At 48.0% G+C, this 21806-nt stretch overlaps 1 protein-coding gene across 4 annotated transcripts; it reads right to left on the bottom strand.

Annotated features, from left to right (window-relative positions):
- Positions 1–6714: 6714 nt before the first annotated feature.
- Positions 6715–20171, bottom strand: ZNF584 (zinc finger protein 584). 4 transcript variants are annotated; one of them, XM_054465504.2, is made up of 4 exons: positions 16405–20171; positions 15456–15606; positions 9404–9526; positions 6715–8236 (listed from the first exon to the last, which is right to left on the bottom strand). In XM_054465504.2, exons 1-4 carry the CDS (start codon positions 16420–16422, stop codon positions 7260–7262), a joined length of 1269 nt encoding a protein of 422 aa, XP_054321479.1. In that variant the 5' UTR covers positions 16423–20171; the 3' UTR covers positions 6715–7259. The 4 variants fall into 4 exon arrangements, with proteins under 4 accessions (XP_054321479.1, XP_063514089.1, XP_054321480.1 ...); XM_063658019.1 differs by having other exon boundaries at positions 15456–15600; XM_054465505.2 differs by having other exon boundaries at positions 15456–15582.
- Between the last annotated feature and the right edge of the window lie 1635 nt (positions 20172–21806).

Below are 21806 nucleotides of genomic sequence, written 5' to 3'. Positions count from 1 at the left end.
CACCTCGGCCTCCCAAAGTGGTGGGATTACAGCCATGAGCCACAGTGCCTGGCCAAATTGTTTCTAACTTTTGACTATCTCAAATGAAGCTGCTATAAACATTTATGTACAAGTCCTTGTGTGGATATATCCTGTGAATTCTCGGGTAGATACTTAGAAGTGGAATTTTGGGGGTATATGGTAAGTGTATGTTTAATTGTTTTGTTTTGTTTTTGTTTTTGTTTTGAGACAGGGTCTGGCTATGTTGCCCAGGCTGGACTTGGACTCCTGGGCTCAAAAGATCCTCCCGCCCAATGCAGCTGGGACTACAGGTACACTCCACCATACTCGGCTTTTATGTTTAACATTTTAAGAACTGTCAAAACTGTTTTCAAAAAAATTTATAACACTTATATTAGAACTCACTGAGAGTTCTAGTTGCTCCACATTCTTGCCATATATTTGTATGTTTCTCTTTTTCATTTTAACTATTCTAATAAATGTGTAGTTGTATCTCATCATAGTTTAAATTTGCATTTCCTGAATGACTAGTGATGTTGAACAACTTTTCAAGTGTGTATTTGATAACCATATATCTTCTTTCAAAGCATGTTTGTTCAGATCTTGTGCCCATTTTTAACTTCCGATGATTATTAACTTATAATCGAGTTGTAAGTGTTATTTATATATTTGAGATAAAAGATGTCGAATATATTTAGCAAATATTTTCTCCCAACATGTGCTTTTCCTTTTCCTTTTTTTTTGTTGTTTTTTGTTTTATTTTGTTCTTTTGAGACTGAGTTTCACTCTTGTTGCCCAGGCTGGAGTGCAATGGTGCCATCTCAGCTTACTGCAACCTCCGCCTCCTGGGTTCAAGCTATTCTCCTGCCTTAGCCTCCCAAGTAGCTGAGATTACAGCCATGTGCCACCACACCCGGCTAATTTTTTTTTGTATTTTTAGTAGAGACAGGGTTTCACCATGTCGGTCAAGCTGGTCTCAAACTCCTGACCTCTGGTGATCCATCCGCCTCGGCCTCCCAAAGTGCTGGGATTACAGGTGTGAGCCACTGTCCCCGCCTCCTTGTTTTTATCTAGTAGTTTTACAGTTTTGAGTCATATGTTTAAGTCTTTATTTAGAGATGTTTTTGTATATGGTGAGAGATGGGGGTCTAGTTTCATTCATATGGATATCTAGTTTTTGGATTTATTGAAGAGGGTATCCTTTCCCAATGTATGTTATTGGCATCTTTGTTGAAAATCAGTTGGCTGTAAATACCTGGATTTATTTCTGGGTCTCCATTATGTTTCCGTAGTCTATGTGACTATTATACCAATACCACACTCTTTTGGTCACTATAGCCTTGTAATATATTTTCAAGTCAGGTAGTGTGATGCTTCCAGCTTTGCTCTTTGTGCTCAGGATTGCTTTGGCTACTTGGGCTTTTTGATTATACAAAGCTCTGAGAAATTTTTCTAATTCTGTGGGGAAAAAATGCATTTGATATCTTCATAGGAATTGCATTGAATCTGTAGCTTGCTTTGGGCAGTATGGTCATTTTAACAATATTAATTCTTCTGCCAGGCACAGTGGCTCATGCCTGCAATCCCAGCACTTTGGAAGGCCAAGCCAGGCAGATCACGAGGTCAGGAGTTTGAGACCAGCCTGGCCAACATGGTGAAAACCTGTCTCTACTAAAGATACAAAAAATTAGCCAGGCATGGTGGCGCATGCCAACAGTCCCAGCTACTCTGGAGGCTGAGGCAGGAGAATGGCGAGAACCCCAGGAGGCAGCGCTTGCAGTGAGCCAAGATCGCGCCACTGCACTCCAGCCTGGGCGACAGAGCAAGACTCCGTCTCAAAAAAAAAAACACAGCCGGGTGCGGTGGCTCACGCTTGTAATCCCAGCACTTTGGGAGGCCGAGGCGGGTGGATCACAAGGTCAGGAGATCGAGACCATCCTGGCTAACACGGTGAAACCCTGTCTCTACTAAAAATACAAAAAATTAGCTGGGCATAGTGGCATGTGCCTGTAGTCCCAGCTGCTGGGAAGGCTGAGGCAGAAGAATGGCGTGAAGCCGGGAGGCGGAGCTTGTAGTGAGCCGAGATCCTGCCATTGCACTCCAGCCTGGGCCACAGAGCGAGACTCTGTCTCAAACAAAAACAAAACAAAACAAAATATATTAATTCTCCTAATCCATGAGCATACGTTTTTCATTTGTTTGTATCTCTTCATTTTTTTTTTTTTTTTTGGAAGGGGGTTATTTGTGGGCAGAAGAGGAAGAATGTGAAGATGAATCAAAAGGTCTCTTCAATTCTATTATCAATGTTCTGTAATTTTCCTTGTAGAGGTGTTTCACCTCCTTGGTTAAATTTATTCCCAGGTATATTTTGGTAACTATCATAAATGGGATTGCCTTCTTGATTTCTTTTTCAGCTAGATCATTACTGGTGTATAGAAACATTACTGATTTTTGTACATTGATTGTAACCTGAAACCTTGCCGAATCTCTTTATCAGACCTAAGAGTTTTTTTGGTGGGGTCTAGGTTTTTCTAAATGTAAGATCATGTCATCTGCAAAGAGGAACAATTTACTTTGTCTCCTCCATTTGGATACCTTTTCTTTTCTCTTGCCTGGCTAGGACATCTAGTACTATGTTGAATAGGAGTGGTGAAAGTGGGCATCTTTGTCTTGTTCCAGTTCTGAGAGAAAAAGCTTTCAGCCTTTCCCCATTCAGTATGATGTTAGCTGTGGGTCTGTCATATATGGCCATTATTATGTTGAGGTATGTTCCTTCTACGCCTAGTTGAGAGTTTCTGCCATGACGGGATGTTGAATTTGATCAACTGCTCATGCCTGTAATCCCAGCACGTTAGGAGGGTGAGAGGGGCAGATTACTTGAGGAGGAGTTTGAGACCAGCCTAGCCAACACAGCAAACCCTGTCTCTACTAAAAATACAAAAATTAGCCAGGCGTGGTGGCATGCACCTGTAGTCCCAGCTACTTGGGGGGCTGAGGCAGGAGAATCGCTTGAACCCGGGACGCAGAGGTTGCAGTGAGAAAAGATTGCACCACTGCACTCCGGCCTAGGTTACAGAGCGAGTCAAAAACAACAACAACAACAACAAAACCTAGTGACATTTTTATTGGGACTGCATTGAATCTGCAAATCAACTTGGGGAGGATTAACATACTAATATTGAGGCTTCCAGTTCATGAACATGGTAAATGTCCTCATTTACTTAGATGTTCTTCAATCAGTCTCTCAGCAACATTTTGCAGTTTTCAGTGTACAAGTCTTGCATAATTTTGTCAAATTTATTTCTAAGTATTTCATAATTTTATGCTCTTATAAATTACATTTTTAAAATTACATGGCTGGGCACGGTGGCTCACGCCTGTAATCCCAGCACGTTGGGAGGCCGAGGCGGGCAGATCACGAGGTCAGGGGTTCGAGACCAGCCTGACCAACATGGTGAAACGCCATCTCTACTAAAAATACAAAAATTAGCTGGGCATGGTGCGGCGCACCTGTAATCCCAGCTACTCAGGAGGCTGAGGCAGGAGAATCACTTGAACCTGGGAGCCAAGACTGTACCACTGCACTCCAGCCTGGGTGATGGGGAGACTCCGTCTCAAAAGAAAAAAAAAATTACAATTTGGATTGGCTTCCATTCCCCCTAAAAAAGCAGCACTGAGATTTCTATAGGCAGCAAGGTGATCAATATCCTATCCAGCAGCCAGTCTGGGGAAGTGGGGGAGCAATGGAAAATGAAGATAATTCCTCCTTCAAGGGATTTTTGTGAAGCTGAGGTAGGAGGCAGATGGGACTCTACTCCAGAGCAGGCTGAAGACGCTGAAATCAGGAAGAGGCACTGAAAGCACTTCCCCATAAGACAGGCACGCCATTGCCATAGCAGTTTGCCACTGCCTTGGCAACACTTGGAAGTTACTGCCCCTTAGCATGGCAACAGCTGGAAGTTACCACCCATTTTCTAGCTCATTCTGAATAACATTTAGCATCTCGTATGTCTTTAAAAGTGGGTATATAGGCTGGATGCGGTGGCTCACGCCGGTAATCCCAGGACTTTGAAAGGCTGAGGTGGGGAGATCACAAGGTCAGGAGTTCGAGACCAGCCTGGCCAGCATGGTGAAACCCCGTCTCTACTAAAAATACAAATTAGCCGGGCATGCTGGCGGGTGCCTATAATCCCAGCTACTCAGGAGACTGAGGTAGGAGAATCACTTGACCCTAGGAGGCGGAGGTTGCAGTGTGCTGAGATCACGCCACTGCACTCCAGCCTGGGCAACAGAGCGAGCCTCCATCTCAAAAAAAATAAAATAAAATAAAAGTGGGTATAAGCCGGGAACAGTGTCACACGTGTAACCCCAGCACATTGGGAGTCTGAGGCTGGAAGATCACTTGAGCCCAAGAGTTCAAGATCAGCCTGGGCACATGGCAAAACCTTGTCTCTTAAAAAAAAAAAAAAAATGGAAAGAGATGGGGTCTGCCGTGTTGCCCAGGCTGGTCATGAACTTCTCGGCTCAAGTGATCCTCCCACCTCAGTCTCCCAGAGTGCTGGCATTACAGGCATGAGCCACCAATCCTGACACACCCTCAAATTTTTTTTTTTTTTTTTTGAGACAGAGTCTTGCTCTGTCACCCAGGCTGGAGTGTAGTGGTACGATCTTGGCTCACTGCAACCTCTGCCTCCCCATTTCAAGCAATTCTCCTGCCTCAGCCTCCCAAGTAGCTGGGACTACAGGCACCCGCCATCACGCCCAGCTAATTTTTTTGTATTTTTAGTAGAGACGGGGTTTCACCATGTTAGCCAGGATGGTCTCGATCTCCTGACCTCATGATCCACCTGCCTCGGCCTCCCAAAGTGCTGGGATTACAGGCGTGAGCCACTGCACCCAGCCAATTTTTTTGTATTTTTAGTAGAGGTGGGGTTTCACCATGTTGGCCAGGCTGGTTTCAAACTCCTGACCTAAAGTGATCTGCCCACCTTGGCCTCCCAAAGTGCTAGGATTACATGCATGGGCCACCACGCCCAGCCTAAAACAATTTTTTTTTTTTAATTAGCTGAGTGTGGTGGCGTGCAACTGTAGTCTCTGCTACTCAGGAGGCTGAGGCAGAAGGATCACTTGAATCCCTGGAGTCAAGGGTGCACTGAGCCGTGATTACACCACTACACTCCAGGCTGCGTGACAGAGCAAGACTCTGAAAAGGTCCCATAAACCGCAAGATCTGGATCCATACTTTGGTTACCCTACCTGTCTCCCTTGAGCCCCAGAGGGAAAGCCCTAACACTATGACAGCAAAAACTTGACAATCGCAAAGGCCACAGCATCCAAAGACACCAGGAGTACTGGCTGGGTCACAAAAGGCACATCCCAGGACTATAGAATCTTTCAGTCTCAGGATAATGGCCATGAGAGGTGAACAGCCCAGAGAGGATATGAGAATCCAGAAAGTCTGTAGATTATCTGCTGACAGTGACCTTGACACAAATAACAGGTCTGCAATTGCTGAGAAGTTCTGGTGCCCTCACCCCAGGAAACCTCAGTGGCTGGAACATTTGTGGATGCCTCTTTAGAACTGGCTGAAGTCCTCTTGTTTATCAGACACTTCATTCCATACTACTTCACTCACTATTTCTATGCCCACTTACTCTACTCAAATTACTTTACCCAACAGGCCCCTATAGGTCTTACAGTCAGTCTATAACTTACCTCCATGTTCCAGATTTTGGAGAATATGACTTTTGAGCTGAATCTGGAAACAGCTCCTTCTGACCAATGCTGGAAGTTCTGCAACATTCCCTGGGAACAAGGAACCCAACTTTTTCTGTCCATAAACATATAGAAGATCTCTCACCAACTATTCCCTTCTGCAAGGTGAGCTCTGGACCCACAAAAAAGCCTGACATCCAGGCTACAAGTCTTTCCCTGGAGGACTCAGGGGCCAATATAAATTAGGCCAACCTTGACTAGAGCTATTTTCTGTCATCCTGCCATCCCCACTGAGGCAGAAAAAACTCAAGAGACCACCTCCACAAAAGCCATTCCCTCAACTTACGGTGATAGTGCCGGATTCTATTCTCAATCTCTCCACACACAGGGATCAGAACCTCAATATTAAAAGAGACTTGGCAGGGCACAGTGGCTCACAACTATAATACCAGCACTTTGGAAGGCTGAGGCAAGAGGAATGCTTGAGGAGAAGAGTTCATGACCAGCTTGGGCAATGTAGCAAGATCCTGTCTCTATAAAAAATTTTTAAAATTAGTCAGATGTAGTGCTACACAAGTACAATCCTAGCTATTCAATACACTGAAGCAGGAGGATCACTTGAGTCCAGTAGTTCAAGTCTGCAATGAGCTAGGTTCACACTACGGCACTCCAGCCTGGGCAAGACTGTGAGACCCCGCCTCTAAAAAAACTAGGCCAGGCACAGTGGCTCCCAGCACTTTGGGAGGCCAAGGCAGGAGGATAGCTTGAGGCTCAGAGTTCGAGACCAGCTTGGGCAATATAGCAAGACCCTGTCTACAAATAAAAAAAAAATTAGCCAGGTGTGATGGCACACACCTGTAGTGCCAGCTACTCAGGAGGCTGAAGCAGGAAGATCCCTTGAGACCAGCAGTTCAAGGCTGTGGTGAGCTATGATGGCACCACTGCATTCCAGCCTGGGCAACAGAATAAGACCATCTCAAAAAAAAAATTAAAAAAAAATTTTAAGCGGCTTAAACAATAAAGCCTTTATTACCACACAGTCCATAGCAGTATGAGACAGTCCATGCTAGGGCATGACAAATACCATGTGTAATGTCAACCATGTCCATGAAAATGGTAAACCTTCCCAGGAAGCCCCCAGCAGATACCAGCTCAGCTCCTCTGGCCAGAGATGGGTCATGTCCACAGCTAAACCAGTCAAGGGTAGGGAATGAGGCCTGTTTTGGGCTCCGCCATTAATGATTCTCTACTGTTTAGAGCAAGGAGCACAAGGTCTGCTGTCCCACTTGCTGTAGGGACCTTATGGGGTGGATAGAGGTGGATGGCGGTGGATAAACTGACAGTGATGTGACATTGCCAACAGCCCCAGGCAAGTCAGAGTGCAATGTGGCTCCTGAAAGCTTCCCACACACCAGGCACACACGGGAACTCTCCCCGGGGTGGGTGTTGGGATGTACAAGGTTTAGCTTCTTTCAGATGGCACTCTCACGGCCACTCTCCTCAACCTCCTTTCTGGAATAAGACTTTTCCTGATGAACACGGTGCTAGCAGCTAACAACTTTCCCATGTGACCTGTCCTCCTGAGGCCTTTCTGGAGTATGGACTTTCTTGTGCTGAAGGAGGGTGGAACTATGTTTGAAGGCTTTCCCACACTCTGTACATTCATAAGACCTCTCTTCAGTGTGGAACTGCTGGTGCCGATTGCGGTAGGATCTGGTAGTGAAGGTTTTCCCACACAGGCTACATTCATAGGGCCGTTCCCCAGTGTGGACTTTCCAGTGCTGATAGAGGCCTGAACGGGTCACATAGCCTTTCCCACATTGCTTGCATTCAAAAGGCCTTTCTCCAGTGTGAACTCTCTGGTGAAGAATGAAGCTATTATTGTATTTAAAGAACTTCCCACATTCTGTACACTCATAGGGCCTTTCTCCAATGTGCACTTTCCGGTGCCGAATGAGGGTAGACAGAACACTGAAGGTTTTCCCACATTTGCTGCACTCATAAGGCCTTTCTCCAGTGTGAATCCTCTGGTGTAGAACAAGTGCATCTTTGCGGTTGAAGGTTTTACCACAGTCACTACACTTAAAAGGTTTTATGCCTGTGTGAACCTTCTGGTGTTTCCTCAGCTTAGACGGGTAACTGAAGGCCTTCCCACATTCATTACACACATGGGCTGTTTCTCCAGTGTGAATTTTTCGGGGGTTAATATGAGCTGACTTCTCCTTGAAAGCACTTCTGCCTGTTGGGCATCTGAAGGGTCTCTCTTCAGAATGTGTTATCAGATGGTCAAGGAGGGCAAAGGCCTTTAAGAACACCTTCCCACAGTCACTGCATTTGAACAGCTTCTCTGCCACATGGACTTCTTGCTGTTGCCCACAACTGGAACCAGGTGGGAAGGCTGTCCCATGCTCAGTGTGCCTTCTTGGTTTCCCCTCACTATGAGTGTCCTGGTGCTGGATGACTCTGTAGCTCTTCAGATGCTCAGGACGGGCTCTCTCATCCTCCACTCTACACAAACCATCTGAAAGCAGAGATGAATCTATTACTAAGAGTTGAACTAGAGGGAGGAGGTACCTTCATCACCAGTGCATGTCAGACACACCCAAAAGGACTCCATAGAACTGCTGAAAGGGCCAGGCATGGTGGCTCACGCCTATAATCCCAGTGCTTTGGGAGGTGGGCAGATCACGTGAGGTCAGGAGTTCGAGACCAGCCTGATCAACACAACGAAACCCCATCTCTTCTAAAAATACAAAATTAGCCGGGTGTGGTGGTGCATGCCTGTAATCCCAGCTACTTGGGAGGCTGAGGCAGGAGGATCACTTGAATCTGGAGGCGGAGGTTGCAGTGAGCTGAGATCGCGCCACTGCTCTCCAGCCTGGGCAGTAAGAGCAAAACTCCGTCTCAAAAAACAAACAAACAAAAAATTAGCCGGGCATGGTGGCATGCGCCTGTAGTCCCAGCTACTCAAGAGGCTGAGGCAGGAGAATGGCATGAACCCAGGAGGCGGAGGTTGCAGTGAGCCGAGATTGCGCCACTGCACTCCAGCCTGGGCAATAAGAGCAAAACTCCATCTTAAAAAAAAAAAAAAGAATTGCTGAAAGGTTGCTAGGAAAGGTCTGGGTTGGGAAAGCCTGGCGCAACTGAATATGGCTCCACCAGACTCCAGACTAAGGAAAACCTCAACCGAGATGAGGGCGCAAGATAGGATGCAGTGCAGGGAAGAGAGGTGGGGTCTCCAAGTCACTCCTCTGCAAAGGGTTTCAGCAGGGCCTTGGCTGCTGGTGACAGCCAAGCACTATGAGAAGGCATGTGTCTAGTCCCAGCAAAATGTGATTCCAAAATAGTAGCTGGTGTTTAAGTATTAATTAAGGATTGGCTGAAGTTCAAATACCTGTTTAAGGATATGTGCACATTTCGAGACACGCAGTGAGTCACCAACAGTAGACAGCTCTGCACAGATACAGAGAAGGGCAATGAGGAGACACAGGCCAGAGAGGCAGGAACATGCAGGGCCCGAAAATCATGGTAGAGATGGCAGACTGCACAGTGTCCAGATAAGACAGGAAAGGTGGAAGGAAATAAGGTATGGTCACTGCCCTCAACACCAAGGTATCAGTGTATGCAGGTACTCAGCATTCTGTGAGCCCACTGCTGAAACCAAGGTATTCCCCTCCACTCCACTTACCAAGACCAAAACCTCTCCTGGCTTCTGCTCTGCTAACTGGAGTCACATCCACCCAGCTGGGCACCCAGGACTGTTCATCATCCTCCAGCTGGGTAAATACAGGGGATCTCGAAGATGCAAGTCCTGCAGGTGACAGGTAGTAAAAGAAACAGGCTGGGCATGGTGGCTCATGCCTGTAATCCCAGCACTTTGGAAAGTGAGGTAGGAGATCGCTTAAACCCAGATGTTCGCAACCAGCCTGGGCAATACAGTAAGACCCCAGCTCTACAAAAAATATATTATTTTAATTAGCCAGGCATGATGGCATGCACCACCTGTAGTCCCAGTTACTAGGGAGGCCATAGTGAGAGGATCACTTGAGCCTAGGAGGTCAAAGCATCAGTGAGTCACGATCACACCATTGCACTCCAGCCTGGGCAACAGAGTGAGACCTTGTCTCAAAAACAAACAAACAGGCCGGGCGCAGTGGCTCACGCCTGTAATCCCAGCACTTTGGGAGGCCAAGGTGGGCGGATCACGAGGTCAGGAGATCAAGACTATCCTGGCCAACACGGTGAAACCCCCCTTCTACTAAAAATACAAAAAATTAGCCAGGTGTGGTGACGGGCACCTGTAGTCCCAGCTACTCGGGAGGCTTAGGCAGGGGAATGGCATGAACCTGGGAGGCGGAGCTTGCAGTGAGCTGAGATCGCACCACTGCACTCCAGCCTGGGTGACAATGCAAGACTCTATCTCAAAAACACAAACAAACAAACAAACAAAAAGAAAAAAAAAAAAGCCTTTCTATGAAGCAAAACTGACATAACTGAAGAAACAGACTGTTTAGCAATAATAAAGATTGTAATTTCCCACCATCAATAATGAATAGAACCACTAAGAAGAAAATGAACAAGGACGTAGCAGACTTGAACAACAATGAAAACCAACTAGTCCTAACAGACATCTATAGAGCTTGCCACCCAACAACAGCAGGATATACATTGTCACGTGCACATGGAACGGTCTTCAGAACATACCATTTGCTAGGATATAAAATAAGCCTCGGCTGGGCGCAGTGGCTCATGCCTGTAATCCCAGCACTTTGGGAGGCCGAGACGGGCAGATCATGAGGTCAGGAGATCGAGACCATCCTGGCTAACACAGTGAAACCCCATCTCTACTAAAAATACAAAAAAAAAATTACCCGGGCATGGTGGCGGGTGCCTGTAGTCCCAGCTACTCAGGAGGCTGAGGCAGGAGAATGGCGTGAACCCAGGAGGCAGAGCTTGCAGTGAGCTGAGATCGCGCCACTGCACTCCAGCCTGGGCGACAGAGCAAGACTCTGTCTCAAAATAAATAAATAAATAAATAAATAAATAAATAAATAAATAAAGCCTCAGTAGATTTCAAAGGATTGAAATAATGTCAAGTATGTTCTCTGTCCACAAATGAATTAAAACAGAAATCAACAACAGAGAGAAATTTAGGAAAGTCACAAATTTAAGCAATTTAAACAAAACATTCCTAAAAATCCAGAGTCAAAGAAAAAATAAATCACATGACAATTACAAAGTATTTTGACAGGAATGAAAATAAAAACACAGGGCCGGGTGTGGTAGCTCAAGCCTGTAATCCCAGCACTTTGGGAGGCCGAGGCGGGTGGATCACAAGGTCAGGAGTTTGAGACCATCCTGCCGAACACAGTGAAGCACTGTCTCTACTAAAAATACAAAAAAAAATTAGCCGGGCGTGGTGGCGGGCGCCTGTAGTCCCAGTTACTTGGGAGGCTGAGGCAGGAGAATGACGTGAACCCAGGAGGCGGAGCTGGCAGTGAGCCAAGATTGTGCCACTGCACTCCAGCCTGGGTGACACAGCAAGACTCCATCTCAAAAAAAGAAAAAAAGAAAAGAAAAACACAACAGGCCGGGCGGTGGCTCACACCTGTAATCCTAGCACTTTGGTAGGCTGAGGTGGGTGGATGACCTGTGGTTAGGAGTTCAAGACCAGCCTGGCCAACATGGCGAAACCCTGTCTCTACCAAAAAAAAAAAAATACAAAAATTAGCCAGGCGTGGTGCACTATGCCACTCGGGAGGCTGAGGCAGGAGAATCGCTTGAACTTGGGGGGCGGAGGTTGCAGTGAGCCAAGATCGCACCACTGCACTCCAGCCTGGGCGGCATCAGACTCCACCTCAAAAAAAAAAAAAAAAATTAGCCGGGCATGGTGGCACATGCCTGTAATCACAGCGACTCAGGAGGCTGAGGCAGGAGAATTGCTTGAACCCAGGAGGTGGAGATTGCATTGAGCCAAGATCGTGCCATTGCATTCCAGCCAGGGCAACAAGACTCCATCTGAAAAAGAAAAATTTAAAAAAGAAAAAAGAAAAAGAAAAAGAAAAAAATACCACAACAAACAAAAAATTATGGGATGCAGAAAATGCAGAGCTTAGCAGGAACATTATGGCTATAAATACCCATATTTTAAAAGATCTCAAACCAATAACCTAACTTTATACCTCAAGGAACAAGAAAAAGAAAAACAAACCCAAAGATAGCAAAAGGGAAATAATAAAAATTAGAGCAGAAACAAGTGAAACAGATTAGAAAAAGAGAATCAACAAACCAAAATTTTGTTCTTTGAAAAAATCAACAAAATTGGCAAACGTTTACCTAGAGTGACAAAAAACAGAGAGAAGACTCAACACTACTTCGAACAGGAATGGAAAAAGGACATCACTAGTAACCTTATAAAAATTTAAAAATAATGAAATACTATGTACAAATGTATGCCAACAAATTGGATAACTTAGATCAAATGGACAAATTCCCAAGTAGATACAAACTATCAAAACTAACTGAGTCAAGAAGAAATAGAAAATCTAAATACAAATGTAACAAAGAGGGTTTTCTTGTTGTTATTAAAAAACATTCCCCCCAACACGCACACAACCCCAAGCCCTGAAGGCTTCAAAGGTGAATACTAACAATACTGAAATAAGAATTAACATCAATACTTAACAAACTCTTCCAGAAAACAGAAGAGAAGGAAACATTCCCAACTCATCCATTGAGGCCAAAATTACCCTCATACTCAATACAGAGACATTATAAGAAAACTACACCACTGGCCAGGTGTGGTGGCTCACACCTGTAATCTCAGCACTTTGGAGGCCGAGGTGGGCGGATCACCTGAGGTCGGGAGTTCAAGACCACCCTGGCCAACATGGTGAAACCCCTGTCTCTACTAAAAATAAAAAAATTAGCCGGGTATAGTGGTGCATGCCTGTAACCTAGCTACTCAGGAGGCGGAGGCAGGAGAATCACTTGAACTCAAGAGGTGGAGGTTGCAATGAGCCGAGATCGTGCCACTGAACTCCAGCCTGGGTGACAGAGTAAGACTCTGTCTAAAAAAAGACAAAAAACAAAAAACAAGTATTATAAGCCATGACAGGGAATTTATCCCAGTAATGCAAGATTGAACATATGAAAATCAACAATTACTGTTGGGAGGCCGACGGGGGTAGGTCACGAGGTCAAGAGATCAAGACATCCTTGCCAACATGGTGAAACCCCATCTCTACGAAATATACAAAAATTAGCTGGGCGTGGTGGTGTGCGCCTATAGTCCCAGCTACTTGGAAGGCTGAGGCAGGAAAATCACTTGAACCCGGGAGGTGGAGGTTGCAGTGAGCCGAGATCGCGCCACTGCACTCCAGCCTGGCGACAGAACAAGACTCCATCTCAAAAAAAAAAAGGCAATCAATTATTCTAATACACTACATTAACAGAAGAGAGGACAAAAATCACATGCTCATTTTATTAGATATTGGAAAAGCATTTGACAAAATCTAGTGACCTTTCTTTTCTTTTTTTTTTTTTTTTTTTTTGAGACAGTTTCGCTCTTGTTGCCCAGGCTGGAGTGCAATGGTGCAATCTCAGCTCACTGCAACCTCCACCTCCCAGGTTCAAGCGATTCTCCTGCCTCAGCTTCCCTAGTAGCTGGGATTACAGGCATGTGCCACTGCACCTGGCTAGTTTTGTATTTTTAGTAGAGATGGGGTTTCACCATGTTGACCACGCTGGTCTTGAACTCCTGACCTCAGGTAATCCACCTGCCTCGCCCTCCCAAAAGGCTGAAATTACAGACATGAGCCACTGCACCTGGCCATGACTTTTCTTAATAAACACATTAAACGAACTAGAAAGAGAAGGGAACTTCCTCACCTGAAATGGGCATCTGCAAAAAACCAACAGCTAACACCATACTTAACAGTGAAGGACTGAACACCCTGAAGACAGGGAACAAGGATGTCTCCTCTCCCCATTTCTACTGAATAAACTACTGGAGGGTCTAGCTAGGTCAGCGAGGCAAAGGAAGAACTAAAACTATCTCTCTTCATAGACAGCATGATCTTATATATGGAAAATAGGAATGAATCCACTAAAAAACTATTTTAACTAATAAACAGATGTAGTAACACTACAGGATACAAGATTAGTATACAAAACCGATTATATTTCTACAACTAGCAATGAACAATCCAAAATTAAATTAAGAAAACAATTCCATTTAAAATAGCATCAAGCCAGGTACGGTGGCTCATGCCTGTAATCCCAGCACTTTGGGAGGCCAAGGCGGGTGGATTATCTGAGGTCAGGAGTTCAAGACCAGCCTGGCCAACATGGAGAAACCCCGTCTCTACTAAAAATACAAAAATTAGCCAGATGTGGTGGCACGCGCCTGTAGTCCCAGCTACTTGGGAGGCTGAGGCAGGAGATTCACTTGAACCCAGGAGGCGGAGGTTGTAGTGAGCCGAGATCGGGCCACTGCACTCCAGCCTGGGTAACAGAGCGAGACTCCGTCTCAAAAAAAAAAAAAAAAAAAAAGCATCAAAAAGAATAAAGTACTTAGGAATAAATTTAACGAAAGAAGTACCTTTGTGGCTGGGCGCAGTGGCTCACGCCTGTAATCCCAGCACTTGGGGAGGCTGAGGCGGGTGGATCACAAGGTCAGGAGATCGAGACCATGGTGAAACCCCATCTCTACTAAAAATACAAAAAATTAGCCGGGTGCAGTGGTGGGTGCCTGTAGTCCCAGCTACTTGGGAGGCTGAGGCAGGAGAATGGTGTGAACCCAGGAGGTGGAGCTTGCAGTGAGCCGAGATCGCACCACTGCACTCCAGCCTGGGCGACAGAGCGAAAATCCGTCTAAAAAAAAAAAAAAAAGAAGTACTTTTGTGCACTGATAATACAAACAATGAAAATAAAAGAGCTAAATAAATGAAAACATATCCCATGTTAATTAACCTGAAGATTTAACACTAATATTAAGATGGCAATATTGGCTGGGCGCAGTGGCTCACGCCTGTAATCCCAGCACTTTGAGAGGCCAAGGCAGGCAGATCACAAGGTCAGGAGTTCAAGACCAGCCTGGCCGACATAGTGAAACCCCGTCTCTACTAAAAATACAAAAATTAGCCAGGCATGGTGGCACGAGCCTGTAGTCCCAGCTACTCGGGAGGCTGAGGCAGGAGAATCGCTTGAACCCTGGAGGCGGAGGTTGTGGTGAGCCGAGATTGCGCCACTGCACTCCAGCCTGGGCAACAGAGCAAGGCTCTGTCTCAAAAAAATATATATATATATATATTCCCTAAACCGTTCTGATTAAAATTCACGGGTCAAGGCTGGCCCAGGGAGGTCCCTGTAAAATTTCTTTTGTAGGAAGGCAAAACCCGGAGCACAGAGAAGCCATGTCTTCAAGAGAGTCACATGGCCAGGAAAAGGTAGAGCTTGGTGGGATTTGGTGGGCAAACTATGAAACATCTGACCCCCAAAACCTGCTCCACTAGCTCCTAGGGCAAAAGGTGTTGAGGCTGCCAACAGCATTGCTCAGAGAAAGGCAGGAAAAGATCACACCGCCGAGTCCCACCACCGAGTCCCACCACCCACAACACCTACAACAGGGAATCTGGGAAGGAAAGAGCCCCCATGGTCTGGCTTCGTTATGGACAGAACTTCGCATGGGGAAAATGAGGGGGTAGTCAGTGTGCTGGGGGACAGTGTAAGAGACTTACCCAGTGAGCTAACGAGTGCAAAGTTCTCCAGCATCACATCCCGGTATAGGCCCTTCTGGGTCACATTAAGGAGCCCCCACTCGTCCCTGGAGAAATATACCGTCACATCCTCAAACATCACCAAGCCCTGCAATGATGGGTCCAACTGAGCCTTGGGGTCAATGATAGGCAGAAAAAAACAACCAAAATATGGACAGATGGACACATTCAGGCCCTTGACCTGTATCTCAGGGTCCTATCACATCTCCCCCTGACATTATCTTTCCCTATGAGCCCCAAACCCTTCCCCACCTTACTGCCTACACATACCCTTATACCTTCCTTCTCCTATCCCAGAAGAGTATCAGAGCTGCTGGTGTTATTGATGCTTCTGGTGTTACTACTGGAAACTGTGTCCAGCCCAAAGCGACATCAGGTTGGTGACCAGACTGATGCCATCTATGTGCAGGGCCAAGCGCACAGGCTGCACTCTATCTCCTGCCTGCCAATTCCAGTCCCACAAATCACACCTCTCAGACGCAACCAAACCTATGCTCATCCTTCTCCCTTAGGTCTCAAGTACCTGGTCCCAGGGTCCAGTTTGCCTCCTGCTCAACAGGCACAAAACTGGACAACAGAATGTCTAAAACTGTACACCCTCAGCACAACCTCCCCAGTTTACCCTATAGGCAATTGCCTGGCCTTCCACACGCCGTTCTGCACATGCGTCTCCAGAGTGCCTGGCACAGCAACTACGACCCCATCCCGTCCCAGTCCTGCGGCACATCTCCAATGGCTCCCACTGCCAAGGGCATGCCCCAGCCCTGCATCAAAGACCTCCGCCTGGAATCATACGCAGACCTCAGAGATCTCCATACGCAGATCTCCTGCCCTCCTCCAACTCTGCCCTGGTACACGCCGCCCCCCAGCTGGCGGCCCCCCTCATTCCTCGGAGGCATCCTCTGCTCACCTCCGCCTCCCCGGCCATTGGACCGTGAGGGCAGAACCCGTGGCCTGAACCCACGGCCTCAGCCGAAACGCGTCCCGGGCGCGGAAACCCTCGGCCGCCGTGGAACCTTCCCGGGAAGCTCTCCCCGCGCGGGTGAAATGCGTCCGAAGACAGGGAACCGCTTCCCGGAGCCGCGGGGAAGGAGGACGGTACGGAGGCCTGGGAGACCCACGGCGCCTGTCCGCGAGCGACAAGTCTGAGGAAGATGGAGACACTCGCCGGTGGGGCACGGCGCGTGGAAGGCGCGGCAAGGGTCCCTGCCCTTCACCTCGCCCAGGGGATCGCGAGGAAGTCACCCCGGCCCACGCAGAGCTGCCTGGGGCGCTGGGACAGCCTTCCCGCCGAGGACTGCGGACTGCCGGGCAACGCCGGAACTCCCGGAACTCCCGTGGCCCGCGCCTCCCCTAGTTCGGCGCCCCTCACGCCACGACCTCCATTCCCGGCTCTCCTTGCGGCACGGCTGGGTCGTTGCCAAGGCGATAAGGGAGGGCGCCGCTAGCTCCTGAAGCGGGGCGTGAACTACATTTCCCATAAGGAGCCTCGACGTGCGGCCGTTCAGACTTGGCCAATGGTGGCCCAGGAACGGAAACGTTCGGGTGGGCCCTGCGTGGGCTTCCGGCGTCGGCTTTCGGCGCTGGCTTTGGGGCGGTTTGCGGCAATGGGATCGTTGGGCGGTGGGCTGTGTGGATGAGGCTCCGCTGGTCCGCAAAAAGGAGCGAAGGCGCGAGAGTCGGAAAGTTCTGCCTCAGGGACCTGTTCGCGTCTTAGCCGCAGTGAATGTTGCTGAACCCCGGTAACTTCACAGTGGAGGGGCGGCCCCATGGGGCCATCGGACCGCGCTGCGCGGGGGCGTTCGCCAGGGCCTCCGCAGAAGCCCGCCTGTGCCCGCAGCCGCCCCGAAATCCTCTCCCTGGCACCGTGTCCACTTTACGGAGCCCGGAGCAAGGCTCATAAAAATGTCCCAGCCAAAAACATGGTACATGCCTGTCATCAGGCAAGTCTTCAAAGAGCGGCTGGGTCCAGGAGCCGAGGGACCTCGTTTAGAGGCGGCTTAGGGGGAAGGTCAGCAGTTGTGTTTCGGTTGTGTTGGGTTTTCGGCGTCCCAGAATGCGGGCGACGTATGGGCCACAGGTGTGGATGCCAGGGACAGGTCGCCCTACACATGGCCGAGGCATGGTAGGCTTGTAGTCTACCCCATATCAGGCCATGGTGATCTCAGGTATGGGGGCCTGGGAGAGGAGAGTGAGTACATGGCTGAGTACGTCAGAGCACGGGGTCAGGGACACATCAGGGGAGGATGCTGGCAGGAGAATAACCGGGCTCCTTGGTGTCCTGCGCTGAATTCAGACGAGTTCATGTTAGAGCAGGTGGGCCTGCGTCCTCCCGGACGAACGGAGTTCTTAGGCGAGGTCCAGAGGAGCTTCTACCTGAGAGTGATGCTGGAGAACTTTGCACTCAGTGCTGGGTCAGACCACTGGCACCATAACTCTCCCCAGCCTGAACTCTGGTTTTTTTCCTCTGCTCTTTCCATGGTCCCCTTGGAAGTCGCTGTTGGTCGTAGCACTGAGGCCCAGATCATGCCACCTCCTCTAACAAGTGGCTGAGTGGACACCCCACACATTCTACCCAAGGGCCGTGAGTGGCCAAGATCGGGGCTCAGAAGTCTCTGAATCTTCACAGCTGGTCACGTTCAGCTCGGTCACTTCCTGTAAGATTCGACGCACTGCATGCACTGACATGGGTGCGTGTGGGGCCACTGGGTCCTGCCTGGGAGCCTTCCCTGGATGTTCATTTTGTGCGGGTCTGTGTTTGTCTTGGAGTAAGGATTATTCTCGCTTGCTGGTGTTTTGGCCTTTCCTGGGCTGGACTCTCAAAAACTCATAATCCTTCATAGGTCTGAAGGCTTCTACATTCCCACCAGTAGGTGGACCACATGAACTCAAAACTAGTTGCGGCAGAGGGACCCTGAAGAGATCCACTCCTGGTGAATGCCCCCAGGAGTGGGCTCACGTGGTGCCCAGCCTGTGCCCTCGCAGGTCTTGGTGCCTCCACTCAGCTCCCCAATTCCAGTCTCCTGGCCTTGCCCCGCTGTGTCCCTTTCTCTCTCCTTAGTGCCTAGCTGTGCAATGTTTGCCTCTCCTTAACATGTCCTCAGCTGACCCCATATCCTCAGATAGTCCTTGCAACCCTGTTCCTCAGTGACACCTGTGTATTCTCTCCAGTGGAGACACAGGTGGGACACCCCCAAGCTCATGGTACATGCCTGTCATCAGTACCCCTGCACTGTCATGGTGGGTCAGTCTGCCCTAGGCTAGACTGACCAACCTGTTCATTCCCCACAGGATTGCCCTTTACAGTTCATGAGTTCCCCCACTGGAGTGCACACTAGAGCACTGATTGATGGACCAGGTAGACTTGAAACCAGGAATAGCACAAAAGTTATCAAAGAGGCTCAGCCATGGAGATTGCAAGCTGGGGATGGAAGTATCCCTGGAGTTGAGCTGTTCTCACACCTGGTACCTGAGTTATACCCCTGGTGCTGGGTACCAAGGTCACTAGCCTTGCCACTTTTCTATGTTCCTGATCCCCTACTAAACAGTCCACCTTTTTGCCTACTTCCCCTGACTCCTGTACCCTGTCCCCTCTTTCTGCCTAGTTTGAAGACACTGGTCATCCCATAACATGTCCTGGGCTAATACATATCCTCAAATCGTTCTTGAAAATCTGTTCCTCGGTGAGATGGGCCTGATCTCTCCCATGGGTGGAGCGGAGGAGTAGAGGGTCCAGGGACTGAGTCTCCCATAGGCTAAGTATTTGCCCTGAGTCATAAAGCTGGTGGGAGGCAGTGCTACAGTTTGATTCCAGGAAGTCTCATACCAAAGTTCTCTCTTAACCACTTACCTTTCCTGGGCTTAATAGCTCATTTATGTTTTTTCCTGGCACTGCTTCATTGGACCTCATTTTAGTTTCTTCTTTTTTTTTTTTTTGAGACGGAGGCTTGCTCTGTCACCCAGGCTGGAGTGCAGTGGCACGATCTCACAGCAACCTCCACCTCCCGGGTTCAAGCAGTTCTCCTGCCTCAGCCTCACGAGTAGCTGGGACGACAAGCGCGTGCCACCACACCTGGTTAATTTTTGTATTTTTAGTAGAGTTGGGGTTTCACCATTTTGGCCAGGATGGTCTCCATCTCTTGACCTCGTGATCCGCCCACCTCAGCCTCCCAAAGTGCTGGGATTACAGGCATGAGCTACCGCACCCAGCCTATTTGTTAGCATTTTAAAATGAATATTAGTACATTATTATTAACTAAACCCATATTGTACATTATATGGGTTTTCACAAATGCATAAACTCATGTATCCACCATTACAATATAGTACAAAATACTTTTACTGCCCCCCAAAATTACTTGTGCTACTATTCATTCCTCCCTCCCTCCCTCCCTCCCACTGAGCCCCTGGCAGTCACTGCTTTACTGTCTCTATAGCTTTACCTTTTCCAGAATGTCATAAACTTGTAATCATATAGTATGTAGCTTTTTCAGTCTGGCTTCTGTCACTTACCAATATGCATTTCAGACTCCTCCATGCCTTTCATAACTTGGTAGCACAGTTAATTTTATTGCTGAATGATATTCCATTGTGTGGATGTAACACAGATTAGCCATTTATTGAAGGACATCTGGGTTGATTCAAGTTTTGAGCAATTATGAATAAAGCTGCTATAATAATTTGTGTGGTTTTCGCATGGACATAAGTTCTCAACTCATTTGTGCAAATACCCAGGAGTGTGATTGCTGTATCATATGGTAAGACTATATTTAACTTTTTGTAAGAAACTGCCAAACTGTCTTCCAAAGTGGCTATACCATTTTGCCTTTCTACCAGCAGTAAACGAGAGTTCCCATTGCCTCACAACCTTGCTAGCATATGGTGCTATCAGTGTTTTGCATTTTAGCCATTCAAATAGATGTATAGTAGTATCTCACTATTGTTTCAATTTGCAGTTCCCTAATGGCATATGATGTGGACCATATTTTCATGTGTCTTATTTGCCAGCTATGTATCTATTTTTCTTAGGTGAGGGGTCTATTCAGACCTATGGCCTTTTTTTTTTTTTTTTTTTTTTGAGACGCAGTTTCGCTCTTGTTGCCCAGGCTGGAGTGCAATGGTGCAATCTCGGCTCGCCGCAACCTCCGCCTCCCGAGTTCAAGCGATTCTCCTGCCTGTCAGCCTCCCGAGGAGCTGGGATTACAGGCATGTGCCACCACGCCCAGCTAATTTTGTATTTTTAGTACAGATGGGGTTTCTCCATGTTGGTCAGGCTGGTCTCAAACTCCTGACCTCAGGTGATCCGCCCACCTCAGCCTCCCAAAGTGGTGGGATTACAGGCATGAGCCACCGCGCCCAGCCTTGAATTGTACACTCAAAATGGACAAATTATATGGTATGTAAATTATTTTTTTTTAAATCTGTGATATTTTGAAAGAACAAGTAGATGTCTGGGAGATTCTTTGGAGAAGTCCGGTACTTAATATGAAGTTTTCCACAACGATAAAAATGAAAGCACCCATCCCCCTGGTGGGGGGACACAGATCACAGGTAGCTTGTGGCCCCTCTTGGGAACTTCTTCTCCCACCACCCTCTGCTCCTTCTGCAGAGGCTTACAGAACAGAGGAAATCCCAACCTAGGGCGAGACTCCCAGCTTTGCCACGCCAAGTCGGGCCCCAGGGGAGCCAGTGCGAACCCTAGTCTCCTCCCTGGGATGAGAGGACCTCAGCACTAACCAGGTCTGCAGGTGGGTGTGGGGTTAGAGCGGGTCAACTATGTGATCCTATCAACCTATGTTCGAATTTGACTGCATTTAAAAAAACACTTCCCCCCCCCCCCCCCAAACGGAGTCTCTCGCTCTGTCGCCCGGGCTGGAGTGCAGTGGCGCGATTTAGGTTCACTGAAGCCTCCGCCTCCCGGCTTCAAGCGATTCTCCTGCCTCAGCCTCCCGAGTGGTTGGGACTACAGGCGCCCGCCACCACGTCCGGCTAAAAAAAAATACGTGTGTGTATATATATATATATTTTTTTTTTTTTTGAGAAGGAGTCTCACTTTATATAGGATCCTCACGTTATACTATGTGTTTGGATCTGCGTTAAAATGTATTCATAACTATATGATCTGTACTCACAGCCACCGCCCCCAGACAACTTAAGCCCGCGGGGCCGGGGACGAGTCTGTGCCACAGACTCTCCCCGGCGTGGCGTGGGGACAAAACGCGTGAGGGCGCTCGAAGGGACTCGTCTCTCGCTTGCTGCTCACCTAGGGCCCCGCAGCCTCCTGTCCCCCATCCTGGGGTCCCGCAGCCTCGA

This window comes from Pongo pygmaeus, chromosome 20 (assembly GCF_028885625.2).
Source record: "Pongo pygmaeus isolate AG05252 chromosome 20, NHGRI_mPonPyg2-v2.0_pri, whole genome shotgun sequence".
Lineage (NCBI taxonomy): Eukaryota > Metazoa > Chordata > Mammalia > Primates > Hominidae > Pongo > Pongo pygmaeus.
The sequence above is the reverse complement of the archived record's forward strand: the minus strand, read 5'-3'. Positions and strand labels throughout refer to the sequence as shown.

Excerpts from the sequence above, each read along its gene's own strand:
- ZNF584 (XM_054465504.2), bottom strand. Across the intron at positions 9,527-15,455 it reads TGCACTCGTTAGCTCACTGG|GACTTGCATCTTCGAGATCC; the intron begins GTAAGTCTCTTA and ends TGTCACCTGCAG. Across the intron at positions 8,237-9,403 it reads CAGGAGAGGTTTTGGTCTTG|ATGGTTTGTGTAGAGTGGAG; the intron begins GTAAGTGGAGTG and ends CTCTGCTTTCAG.